Source organism: Carica papaya, chromosome 5 (genome assembly GCF_054855325.1).
Source record: "Carica papaya isolate Zhongbai chromosome 5, ASM5485532v1, whole genome shotgun sequence".
Lineage (NCBI taxonomy): Eukaryota > Viridiplantae > Streptophyta > Magnoliopsida > Brassicales > Caricaceae > Carica > Carica papaya.
Window position 1 is genome coordinate 44,503,557 of NC_142313.1, and position 13,971 is coordinate 44,517,527.

Consider the following 13,971-nt stretch of genomic DNA (forward strand, 5'->3'; position numbering starts at 1 on the left):
GAGGACTCTGCTTCTGTATAATTTTGTGGTGCAAATGGTGTTTCTTCTTCATTTATCGTTTAATGGTCTCTGACCAATCAATGTGACTGTAAATTATACATTTAACTCATTTAATTTTTAATAAATAAACGTAAAACCCAGTTTAAAACCAATTAAAATTAACCACTTTAATTGTTTTAACTCTTTAAAAATATTTTTATTCAGTTTATAATCATAAAATTTAAATATCTAAAACCATATTATTCTACATTTCTATAAGTAAAAAATATCAATAATATAAATATAATAAATTTTGTCTTTTTTAATTATATATTTACATGTATAGTCTAGTTCTAATCATTATATTTTTAAATGATTGATTTTCATAAAACAAAATTTTACCATATAAAATTCTAGTAATTATTTTTATTATCTATTATTGTTCGTGGTAAAATAATTTTTTTATAACAGATAAAACTATAATTATATGTATCTTTCAATTTTTGTTCTTTGCTTAAAATTATCAATTTAATAAATTATAACTACTAATTATTTTTTCTCAGATTAAATAATTAATTTCTTATTTTTTTTAGTCTCCTAAAAATAATACTCAAAATATTCCACAAAACTTTAATATTAAAAAATAGAAAATTCTTTATTAATTAATTCAAATTTTCAATATTTAAAAGAATGTTTAGGTGATAAATAATTTATTTTTTTAATACAAAATAGGAGCAGGTATGACAAAAGATATTAGTGTTATAAAATTTAAATGGAGAGAGAGAGAGAGAGAGAGAAAGAAGCACATGGCCACTTAAAGAATGTCGTAGCGTGTCAGTAACACCACTCTTGCCGCTTTCTTTTCTAGTCTCCTCGCTTTCTCTGCCTGCAATCAACGCAACAAACCACTCGTCACATCGTAACTGAAGACTTTGTCAGAGTCCGCCATTGCCGTCCTCTGCTCCAAGCATTGTTATCAACCGAGTTTCATATTGACGACGACTACTACTACTACCGTTTCTATGACTACAGAAGAAAATGGAAACGAATCAAAACAATCTCGTATTTGCGGTTAATGGCGAGAGGTTTGAGCTCTCCACCGTTGATCCGTCCACTACCTTGCTTGACTTCTTGCGTTCCAAGACTCGGTTCAAGAGTCCGAAGCTCGGCTGTGGCGAAGGTATCTCTGTTTATCTATCTATCGGTACTTTCGACTGTTAATAATTTCTTTTTTTTTTTAAATAAAGACTGTTAATCATTTCAGCTCTCGGTTTCTCCATCTTCCTATGTTTGGTATGTACTCGTGCAGTTCCGTGATCTAAATACTCGTGTAGGTTTACGTAGATGAAAAGTTTGTCAGAAAATTTGTTTTAATCTGAGTAGTTCTTTTGCTCTCTCTCTCTCTTTCTATCTCTCAGCTGTTTCTTCCTGTTAGTGTTGAATTATGGTGCTTCAAGTGTGTGAGCGTGTGCTTAAGTTAGTAATGGATTATGCTGTTAAAGACTCCATCTACGAGTTACTTTGTTTCTGGAGATAAATTTGTATTAACAGGGGAGAGGATTATGCCATGCTTTTTTCATATCCAGATTATTACCTTTGATTATTCGTAGTGTGTTTTAATTCCATTGGGAGTTTTTGACAGAGAATATCAGTTTTTTTTTTTATATATAATAAATTTTTATATATGAGAATCCGAAGCTTTAATGTCTGTTTTTTGAAATTCTAATTGTGTGGTTTACTTCATGTTTATTAGAACTGTCCTCTGGAAGTTGATTCTGTACTTTGTTCATCTTCTTCTTCTTTCTTATCCTAATCATTTAATATATATATATATATATATAAATTCTCTAAAGAAGAAGGGGAAGATATACTAAAATTTAATCAGTTCCACGATTTGGCACCCTAAAGGAGAGTATAGACTTCTTTCTTTCTTTTACAGTAGAAAAACGAGTGGTATAAGTAATTTAAGATAAATTTTGTATCTTATGATGATTTGTTTTGGTGACCAAGTAGAGGATGTAGAATCCTCTTTTGGCTCGCTGATTATTCCATAATAAGCATGTTGGCTTTAGTTAGTCAATTAACTAGATATAAATTTTGATAGTTGAAACTGTTGAAATACAAAAAAATTTCTCTACTTCAAAAAATAAGTAGTAAAAATAAAAACATCTCTGCTTTATGACTGCAGGTGGTTGTGGTGCTTGTATGGTCCTTCTTTCCAAATATGATCCTGTGCTGGACCAAGTTGAGGATTTTACAGTTAGCTCATGTCTCACTCTACTTTGTAGTGTTAATGGATCTTCAGTAACAACATCTGAGGGACTAGGAAATAGCAAAGATGGGTTTCACACAATTCATCAAAGGTTTGCTGGTTTTCATGCTTCTCAATGTGGGTTTTGCACTCCTGGGATGTGTATATCAATCTTTTCAGCTATTGTGAATGCTGATAAGACCAACCGGCCAAAACCTTGTCAAGGATTTTCCAAGCTGAGAGTTTCTGAAGCTGAAAAGGCTATTGTTGGAAACCTTTGCCGTTGTACAGGTTACCGATCCATTATTGATGTCTGTAAAAGTTTTGCTGCTGATGTCGACATGGAAGATTTGGGGTTCAACTCTTTTTGGAGAAAAGGAGAAAGTACGGAAGCAAAGATGTGTAAATTATCCCTGCATAAATGTAATTATGAGATTTGCACATTTCCTGAGTTTTTGAAGAAAGATATCAGGTCCAATATGATTCTAGACCCCAGAAACTTTTGTTGGTACAGTCCTGTTAGTGTCAAGGATCTCCAGGAATTATTGGAATCCAATGAGAGCGACAGTGGCATCATGACGAAATTAGTTGTAGGTAATACGGGTATGGGATATTTTAAGGAACTAGGCAACTACAACAGATACATTGATATACGATATGTTCCTGAGCTATCAATGATCAGGATAGATCAGACTGGAATTGAAATTGGAGCAGCCGTGACAATAACTAAAGTTATCGAGGCTTTGGAGGAAGAGGATAATGTACGGTATTCCCCTCAAGGTGCAATGGTATTCAAAAAACTTGCTAAGCATATGGAAAAGATTGCGTCAGGATCCGTAAGAAACTCCGCTAGTATAGGGGGCAATATAGTGATGGCGCAGACAAAAGAGTTTCCATCTGATATTGCCACAATACTTCTTGCGGTGGGTGCAACAGTGGAGTTAATGAAAAAACAGTTGCGTGAAAAACTTACATTGGAGGAGTTTCTTAAAATGAATCCTATGGATTCTAACAGTGTTCTTTTAAGTGTTAAAATCCCTTTCTGGCACTTGATTTATGGAAACAACAGTTTGTTGCTCTTTGAAACATATCGAGCTGCTTCACGTCCCCTTGGAAATGCATTACCTTATTTAAATGCTGCTTTCTTGACTGAGGTGTCTATGAGCAACACATCCAATGGAATTATAGTAAATAACTGTCAATTGGCTTTTGGTGCTTACGGGACTAAACATGCAATTAGAGCAAGAAAGGTTGAGGAATTTTTAGCTGGGAAGTTACTAAGTGTTGGTGTTCTATATGAAGCTATTGAATTACTTGAAGTCACTGTTGTACCAGGACATGGTGCCTCAACTCGTGCATATAGGTCCAGCATCGCTGTTGGTTTTTTCTTCGAGTTCTTTAGTCCATTTATTGAAACTAATGTTGAAATTTCCAGTGGTTGGTTAGATGGATACCAAAGTTATCTGCTATTTGAAGATTCAAAAGTAAAAGAGAGTTATAAACAGCTTGATGGAGTGAATCCGCCAACATTGCTTTCATCTTCAAAGCAGGTTTTCGAATTGAACAAAGAATATCATCCAGTTGGTGGACCTATTATTAAATCTGGAGCTTCCCTTCAAGCATCCGGTAAGTTTATCAGCTTGATAGTGTATTGCATCTAAGACAAGGTATGGCATGAAAAAGACCATTTAAGAGAATAAAAGAAAAAAGGAAAGAAGGAAACATCTCAAACATAATTTCTTGAACATTAACATTTTGATGTTTTTTTTAGCATCTTTCTGCTGTGTTATGATAATATGAATAGCCGGTGGTTTATTTTAGTTACATAGAAGTTGAAGTTCCATATATTGGCGTGAGTTCAAATATTTTTGTCTCCTTCAGTTTATGATCAAACCTTATATTAATTATCTTTTCTACCATTTTACAGACTTTCGACTATCAAACTGCATATCTTGCTTATCTAGACAACTATGCAGGTGAGGCTGTTTTCGTGGATGACATTCCATCGCCCACAAACTGCCTACATGGAGCATTCATTTACAGCACAAAGCCTTTTGCACAGGTGAAGGGAATACGATTCAGAACAAAATTGTATCCTGCTGGAGTTTCTGCACTTATTTCATTCAAAGACATTCCAGAAGGTGGGAGGAATATTGGTTCTACAACCATATTTGGCACTGAACCTTTATTTGCGGATGAACTTACTCATTGTGCTGGTCAGAGAGTTGCTCTTGTGGTATTTCCATGGTTCTATCATACTTGTCTAGCAATATCTGGGCCTTCTTTTGTCAAATGGAACTGCTACTAAAATGTTTATGCAACAAAAATCCTCTGAAACAATTATGGTCACGCATCAATAGAACATTTTCTTTATCGTGGCTTTTTCGATCAACTAATATAACACCACATCTCACGTTGGTAGTAGTTTGGGAGAAATGATAATATGTATTTGTGTTTCGGTAACCTCAATGACATGAATGGCTGATAATTTTGGATGATAGGCTGAAAGTGTTATAATTAATAAGATGATGATTTTACTAATTTGATCGTGAACAAACTTTTTAGGTTGCGGACTCACAGAAACATGCAGACATCGCAGCAAACCTTGTTATCATTGATTATGATACTGAGAATCTTGAACCTCCAATATTATCAGTGGAGAAAGCTGTTGAAAAATCCAGCTTTTTTGAAGTTCCTGCTTTCTTTTACCCAAGCCAGGTTGGTGATTTATCAAGAGGAATGGCTGAAGCTGAGTACAAAATTCTCTCTTCTGAGGTACTTTCCGTACTTTTCTTTTTGGGAAAGAGTATGTGAAGTTTTTAGAAAAAATAAACTTCTAATTTTTATTATTTATGTTTTGTTTACATTTAGAAGATATCTATAGATTTGTTATTTTTATTTTATTTGAACTTTAATTATACGATATAATTATACTATTATAACTCTAAATAATATAGTATTCTACTTAGTATAGAATCTTTATCAACACTTTCCCTCAAGTTGGCACAAAGATATCATACATGCCCAACTTGCAAATCAGGTTCTGAAGAGATTTGTTACATAATTCTTTAGTAAAAATGTCAGCCACTTGGTCGCCAGAAGATACATGATATAAGCATAGAGAGCCACCAATCACCTTTTCTTTTATGAAGTGTTTTTTAATTTCAATGTGTTTTGTACTGTCATGTTGAACTAGATTATGAGTAAAGTTAATTGTTGTTTTATTATCACAAAATAAGGATAGCGTCTCATCTTTAAGCAGTTTTAACTCTCTTATTAGTTTTTACAAGCATAGTATTTCACATACTTCTTGGATCATTGCTCTATATTCTACCTCAGCACTTGAGTGAGTAACCACACTTTGTTTCTTACTTTTTCATGTGATTAAGTTGCCTCCTACAAACGTGAAATAACCTATAATTGATTTTCTATCATTTAGGGACCTAACTCAATCAGCATCTGTAAATGTTTATATTTTAAGGTGATTATGCTTAAAAAAGAACAAACATTTTTCTAGTACAGACTTCAGGTATCGTAATATGCGGAAGACAACATGTAAATGAGTCTCACGAAAATCATGCATGTAGTAGCTCACAAAACTAACTGCATATGCTATATCAGGTCTGATATATGGGAAATAAATGAGTCTTCCAACTAGTCTTTGGTATCTTCCCAAATCAACTGATGTACTACTACTTGCTTGCAATTTGTGGTTGCTCTCAATAGGTGATTCTCCCGGTTTGCAGCCCATTATATCAGTCTCTTCTAGTAAGTTTAGGATATACTTTTTTTGAGAAATGAAGATCTTTTTATTGGGTTTGACAACTTCAATCCCTAAAAAGTATTGTAATTTTTCAAATATTTTATTTCAAACTCTTGAGTATGAAATTCTTTCAACCGAGTCATCTCCTTTGTATCATCTCCAGTCACTATAATATCATCCACATAAATAATAAGAAGAGTGACATTACCTTCACAATGTTTGATAAACAAGATATAATTCACATTGTTTTGTTGATATCCAAAAGAGATCATAACTGTTTTAAACCGTTCAAATCATACTCTTGGAGACTGCTTCAATCCATATAACGCATTTTTTGGTTGACAAACTTTTCCTTGCATTCTCTCATCTTTAAATCTATGTAGAATTTACATGTACACCTCTTCCTCTAAGTTTTCATGGAGGAATGCATTTTTTATATCAAACTGTTGTAAATCCCAATTAAGGTTAGTTGCGCAAGACAAAAGTATCCTTTATGATGAGGACCTGGGAACTCCGATTGATCTTTTCACATTTGACCTCTTGTGAATGTATTTGTGTGGCATTGCCTTGATATCTTTTAAAATAATATAAATCTTCAAAGATCCGAATCAGATCATCCTTGCAACCTTATAGTTCCTCTAGAGGAAAGGGATAAGAAGTCACCAAGATGTGGGAATTTTAGCTTATCCACTTTGATTTTTCACACATTATTTATTGCTTGCTTTTGCGTTCTTTATCTGATGCTAACTGTGTAAGAGGTACAGGTCTTTCTCCCATCATTTATAGAGTCCCATCATGCAAGCTTACTATCAAAATTGTGATGAATTGTGATGAATTGTGATGTCCAGATCAGAATCGGGTCCCAATACTATTTCTACATGGAGACACAAACTGCCCTTGCTATACCAGATGAAGACAACTGCATGGTGGTTTATAGTTCAACTCAGTGTCCCGAGTATGTACATTCGACAATTGCTAGATGTCTTGGGGTTCCTGAACATAATGTCCGTGTGATTACAAGAAGGGTAGGAGGTGGCTTTGGGGGAAAAGCCGTAAAAGCTATGCCTGTGAGTATCATTCCGATTTTGAAGAAATCACTTTCTCCATTTTACTAAGTAACTGAAGTTTGCTTCAAGACTTCTTTTTTTTAATATAAGTTTGCTTCAAGACTAAGAACATACTAATAAACTAGTTATGCTGCTTACTTTTTAAGCTAAAAAACCAAGTTCAGTAGTTGCAATAGAAATCTGTGCCTTGCTATAAAATCCCATCATTAGGATTATTGTTATTAATTCTATGTATGGCTGCATGAAAGCATATACAGCCCACTGTACATACAATAAAGTCTAGCCACACAAACAAAGTGAGGATGACCATTCAAAAATCCTATCGTTTTAAGTTGATTCATTTTTTGGAAAAATAAAAATGTTCCTAATTTGAGGGGTCAAGTGGTCTTTTAACAAGCTCCAGAAAAGAGCACATAGAATCCATATCGATACTTGCAGATGAAATAACTGTTGCTATAACCCCTAGCACAATGAAAGGAATTAGTAAATATTTCATAACTGCAGCCCGCACAGTCTGTATTGCCAAAGACATTGATCTAATTAAATAAGTCGACACTAATATGGTATGCTGCTCTTAAAAACTATGTAGCTCCCTGACATTTCTTTTCTTCGTGTTAAATTGTTTGTGTAATTATCAGGTCTTACATACTGCCTTGACCATTAAAAGAACATCACATAAAATGGATGTTTAAATTCTGTGTTCTCAGAGGTGATTTTCTTTTGGGGGGTTGCAGCAGGGAAAATGGAGTGCTGTACGGACACTCGCTATCTTGATCATTAAAAGAAATATGAAATGGATGCTTAAATTTTTTTTGGTTTGGTTGCAAACAAGGAAACAAAGTGCTGAAGGGTTTTTAGCCAATATACGAGTAGGTTTCTTGATTTAACTTGTTTGCACCTGAAATTCTTGCATCAATGTCCCACCAGCAGGTTGTCTGGATTCTTTATGATTTCTGGACCAGCAATGCTACTCTTGAAAAGAAAAAAAGAACCGACTAAGAACCTTTTTGTATGAATGCAAGATCTTTGGCATTGTGCCAACTATGTAACATCATCAGATTACCTTTTTGTGTGTGTGTGTGTATATATTTATAGAGTAAATTCCTCTCTCTCTCTCTCTCTCTCTCTCTCTCTCTCTTGTTTAGTTTTAATCTCCTTAGTGCACCCCATGTGATATTCTTAGGTTTCTACAGCATGTGCGCTTGCTGCACACAGATTACGACGTCCAGTTAGGATATATCTCAACCGCAAGGTTGATATGATAATGGCTGGAGGAAGGCATCCAATGAAAGTAACTTACAGTGTTGGATTCAAATCAAATGGAAAGATTACAGCTTTACAACTTGATATATTAGTTAATGCTGGGATGTCCGCTGACATAAGTCCGGCAATGCCTCACAATATCATAGGTGCGCTAAAGAAGTATGACTGGGGTGCTTTATCTTTTGATGTAAAAGTGTGCAAGACAAACCTTCCAAGTAGATCAGCTATGCGGGCCCCTGGAGAGGTGCAGGGATCATTCATTGCTGAAGCTGTTATTGAACATGTAGCATCTACCCTTTCCATGGAGGTGGATTCAGTTAGAAGCATTAACCTTCACACATATAACAGCCTGGACCTATTCTATGCAGGTAGTGCTGATGAAGCTCAGGAGTATACTTTACCGTCGATATGGGATAAGTTGGCAAGAAGTTCAACCTTCAACCAGAGGACTGATTTGGTAAATGCTTTTAATAGGTGTAATAGATGGCGCAAAAGGGGCATTTCTCAAGTGCCCGTTGTGCATGAAGTCATACTGAGGAGTACACCAGGAAAAGTGAGTATTCTGAGGGATGGGTCTGTTGTTGTTGAGGTTGGTGGCATTGAACTTGGCCAGGGCCTGTGGACAAAGGTAAAACAGATGGCTGCATATGCCCTAAGTTTGATCCAGTGTGATGGAACGGATAATCTTCTGGAGAAAATACGTATTGTACAGTCAGATACATTAAGCTTAATCCAAGGTGGTTTTACTTCTGGGAGCACAACATCTGAAGCAAGCTGTGAGGCTGTGAGACTTTGCTGCAGTATCTTGGTTGAGAGACTGATGCCTCTTAAGGAGAGGTTGATGGAAGAAAAGGGTTCCATAAATTGGGAAATGCTGATTCTTCAGGTTAGTCATCTATATTTTTAGTTCTTCTAGCCAACTCCATTTATTTTCTGCATCAACGAGTAATGGATTTAAAGGAAGCAACTATTTATATATGGTGGCATGATAAATGATATTCTATCTACTATTTAGCAGCTACGATTGAAGTCCTTAGTTCTGTCTTTAATTTTTAACTGCAGTCTTTACTATGTTGATACTGTAGAACTGTTGCAAGTCTGGTTTATTTAGGTTATCCTTATATGCTACTCACTCAACAGAGGTGCAAGTTTAGTTATTTAAAACATTTTCACAACATGAACAAGATACAATACTGACTGTGAATACCTGACGATACATAATGTCATGTGTGCATGTACACGAGAAACAGGAAACCTCCAGAGGCATGTTGTTATAACAAAGGATAACTGGCCTACTTATGCATTGTCACTAGATTAACACTAGCAGCATGGACTTACCTATTCGTTCATCACAGACCGACCTTCTTCTTTGCTTGTCCATTCCTCCAGAAATAACGAAATGAAAGACGAGAATGTCCTCCATAACATTAACTAGCAGCCTATTTTCATAGGTGTATGGTTGATATGTACTTTTTATGTGCAAGTGTTTTTAACATCCTTCTGTTCGTGTATTTGTTTTTGTAAAAATTTATCTTGAGATTTCAACCATTCAATTTATCAATAATAGCCGAGGATGTGGAAGAAGAATGAGGTTGTAATGATTGACTAAGAGGTGGAGAAACCATCTTTCATAGGGAAAAAAAAAGAAAAATATCTTCATCAGGTTAATCATAAACTTTATAATGAGTAAATAGGTTGATGGTGAAATCATAAAGGAAATCCAATCAGATTTTAGCTTAATTAGCTCAAAGCTGCTATTACTGCCTTGATATTTGTTTGCAGAGAAATGGGAGGGAGGGGATAATGGGGTGCCTTGATAATGGTTTTTCGATTCACAAGTAGCACTCACTTTATTCAACATAAAATCGTGGTGATTATATCCTAGATAGTATGAAGAAATCAGTCCACTCCTTTCTATTTATTTGTACCTAAATTTTAGGATAAGATGTTACCATAGGTTTCAGGAAAAACCTGCTCATTCTTCCCTAAGATGATAATCTTTAAGAAAAGGTTTAGAGTCTTTTAACTCCAGAAATCGGTGGATTCTCTCTAACGAGCCCCAATCCCTAGTTCTCATTCCAAGACCATATCTGAAGTCTGGGACCACAACACAGTCCCTAAGTGGCAGTTAGATAATACATAGACATGATATGATATGATATAATAAAATAGAGTCTTATATGGTATAATAAAATAAACATAACAAATTAAACATGTAGCTGTCGCAGCCTGGCCCCTAAATTCTTCTTCTTCCTCCTGTTAGACTATGTTAAATGATAGAATACCAGCACAAGACACTTGTCCCTTAAGTGGTCTAGACAAAAGGGTGGAGTTTTCATCTTTTGCTTAATAATTTTTCAATAAGATGGACAATCTGTGTGAATAATTCAATATTTGTAATGTACATCTTTATAAATGGCATTGTTGCTTTTCCTAATGTCACGAACTGTAGCTTCATTCAGGTTAAATTGTGGTAGAGCTTACGGTAACAGTTGACATTTTCTCCATTTTAAATTTGTGTTTCAAATTTCCATGTGCTGGTTGCTGCATATAAGTGAGCATTTTTTTCCCTTCTTATTTATCAACGTGCGTATTCTTTTTGTGTATTCTTCATTAAGTCCAAGTGATGGCTTTGATTTAATCTCTTAACATGTTTAACGTGCAGGCATATTTTCAGAGTGTGAACTTATCTGCAAATTCCCTCTATGTGCCAGAATTTGCTTCGATGAAATATCTAAATTATGGTGCTGCAGTGAGTGAGGCAAGTTCTTTTATGATATCATTCTTACTCTTCTCTTCTGTTTTGAAAGTGAAACTGTCTTTTTTCTCCTCTTGCTGCTCTGTTGAAGATGATAGACTACCAATTTCAGGGCTAATAATTGTTCCATATAAGAGTCTTTGTCTATACGCTAATTATGGAGCTATGGCACCATAGGTGGAGATAAATCTTCTGACAGGAGAAACCACAATTTTGCGGACAGATATTATTTATGACTGTGGAAAAAGCCTCAACCCAGCTGTAGATCTAGGACAGGTTGGCCAAAGAACTCTTTTCATTCTTTGGTTGAAGGTAGATGTGGACCAAAGATATCTAAGTAGTCCTAAATTATTTGAATTTAAATTTCTGTTTCCCAGATAGAAGGAGCATTTGTTCAAGGAATTGGGTTTTTTATGCTTGAAGAATACCCAGTAGATTCAGATGGAATGGTGGTTGCTGATAGCACGTGGACTTACAAGATCCCTACAGTGGACACGATACCCAGGCACTTCAATGTTGAAATACTGAACAGTGGACATCATAAAAAGCGTGTACTCTCCTCAAAAGGTATATTGCTTTAAAGTAGTCATAAAGGCTTGCAATATCTTTGGGTGTTAATGTTATACCTATATTTGTTGATTCTAGAATAGAATTTAATTGAAATTTCTCTGTCCTATGCATAGCTATACACGTCAACACTTTCCTAATTTGATTGATGAGAAACTTTGTACATTTGCGTAGAATTTGGAGAATGGAACCATATTAATTTGGTTCGCTATGAAATTTGGATTAAGCATTATAGCAGTAGGAAGAAAAAGAAAAAAAAAAAATTTCTGGGCTTTTCTCCCTTCGCTATTTTTATTGTAACAGAGTTTTTAAAAAAATTGATAGCCATGGTTCGGATTGCTTCCATCTTTCCCAGGTCCATATTGATTTAACCTTAACAAACCATGACTAAGAATTGAATCCACTACTTGCTTGCTTACTCACCATGTTCATGCATGCTATTAGGTTGAAAGACTTGCTTCATGAGTAGTCCTTGCTCAACATACTAGATATGAAATTGAATGTTTCTCTAGCAATGCATCACTTTTTTCCTCTTGTCTTTATTGCTATGATATTTTGCATACGCGCATATGTTCCTTTCTTGAATTGATTAAATAGTACGTCTCTCAACGCAGCATCTGGTGAGCCACCTTTGCTTCTAGCAGTTTCTGTCCACTGTGCTACAAGAGCAGCTATTAAAGAAGCCAGAAAACAGCTGAATTCTTGGAGTGGGAAGGACGGGTTTGATTCTGTGATCCAGTTGGAGGTGCCTGCAACCATGCCTGTTGTTAAGGAGCTGTGTGGGCTTGACAACGTGCAGAGGTATTTACGGTGGAAATTGGCTCAAGGTGGAACTTAATGTATCTGACTTGATTGTAGGTAAAATCTTCAATGTTCATGCATCTGAGAATTGCTGTTTTAGCTGCTGCTGCAACTGCTATTGCTGTCTTCTTGACTCACCCTCACCCAACCGGTCAAGTAAGTTTTTTCTTTTCAATGGTATGCCTCTATGAACCTCTACCACTTTTTGCTTAAAGAGTTGGTCATCTCTTCGAACCCAAGTTAGATTAAACTGCCAGTAGCGGCATCCATATATTGGTATAGACTATAAAATAATGTTCAAATAGTGCTTCTTTAAACCCGTAGCTTATTATAATAAGCGCAATAGAGTCTTGGGAACACAGCTTGTTTATAGGTGTCCACCCCTATAAACTTAACGAGTGAAATAAAATTGAAGGAGATTTACTCGTAAACCACGAAGATATACATTTTGAATAGCTGTTTTGGTTTGAACTGATGTATTGTGTATAACGGTGAATAATGTTATATTGTTTCTTTCTTTTGCTTTTGGAATTTAGTTCCCACTATCATAATCGTTGATATTATTATCATGATTTGGAGCTTTTTGGGTAATACTGGTAATATATATATATTGATATAAATCTTTATATGAAATTAGTGAAGATACTTGGAGACAACACTCAGCATATAAATCAAATCAATCATAGACATTGAATATTGTGATATCTGTCTTCCATGTAGAACAGTATAAATGGTGAAATTAACACGGAGTAGTGATATATGATAAAAGAGATTTTTGCCGACATATATATTCATTCCAATATATTCACAAATCCAAACACTTCCAATTCAACAGGAAACTTTCAAAATATCATGTTGGTAGTTTTTATCTCTTGTTCTTGTTCAAAAGAAACCTCTGGTTTTGATTTTATGTATCGAAGGAGTAGGTACAGTGTTCATAAAATGCAAATATGACTTCTTAAACTTTTGAAAAAATTATATACATATAATATATATATTTAAAATATTTTAGATAGTAACGTAAGAAATACATAAAACAGATTTATATGTAAATTTAAAACAGCAAACAAACTCATTTTAAATTATGTGCGGTTCGTGAATTCATAGCAAAAGAATTTTATGTGATTGTTTGTTAAATTTTTTTTTTTTTCTGTTAATGAGATAAAAAGAAAAATAAATTATATTTATGATTTGAAAATCATAACTGTTTTTTTATATTTTTAAATTTTATTATTTTTTATTTATTTTATTATTTTCTGTACATAAATTTAATGTATTAATACTCAAAGTAATTTTAATCGTATTATTTTAAACAGAATTAATAAAATTAATAATTTTTTATGCACAATAAATTTATATATAAATAACTCAACAAGAAAATATATTATCTTTGATTATCTTATAACATATTTTTTTATTTAATATGTTAAATACATTTTTTAATACATTTTAAAATATTATATATATATATATAGAGAACTTAAAACATAAACCGTGGGTCAAATGACCACATTTTTAAAAC

At 34.2% G+C, this 13,971-nt stretch overlaps 1 protein-coding gene across 2 annotated transcripts; it reads left to right on the plus strand.

The window, feature by feature from the left end:
* Positions 1-756: 756 nt before the first annotated feature.
* Positions 757-12,980, plus strand: LOC110810644 (abscisic-aldehyde oxidase-like). Of its 2 annotated transcripts, XM_022036867.2 has the most exons (10): positions 763-1,159; positions 2,168-3,856; positions 4,207-4,466; positions 4,796-5,005; positions 6,842-7,060; positions 8,244-9,209; positions 10,989-11,084; positions 11,259-11,357; positions 11,459-11,648; positions 12,263-12,980. In XM_022036867.2, the coding sequence occupies exons 1-10, from the start codon at positions 1,018-1,020 to the stop codon at positions 12,484-12,486; spliced, it is 4,095 nt and encodes a 1,364-aa protein (XP_021892559.2). In that variant the 5' UTR covers positions 763-1,017; the 3' UTR covers positions 12,487-12,980. The 2 variants fall into 2 exon arrangements, with proteins under 2 accessions (XP_088075341.1, XP_021892559.2); XM_088219215.1 differs by lacking the exons at positions 11,459-11,648; positions 12,263-12,980 and having other exon boundaries at positions 757-1,159; positions 11,194-11,333.
* Positions 12,981-13,971: the final 991 nt, after the last annotated feature.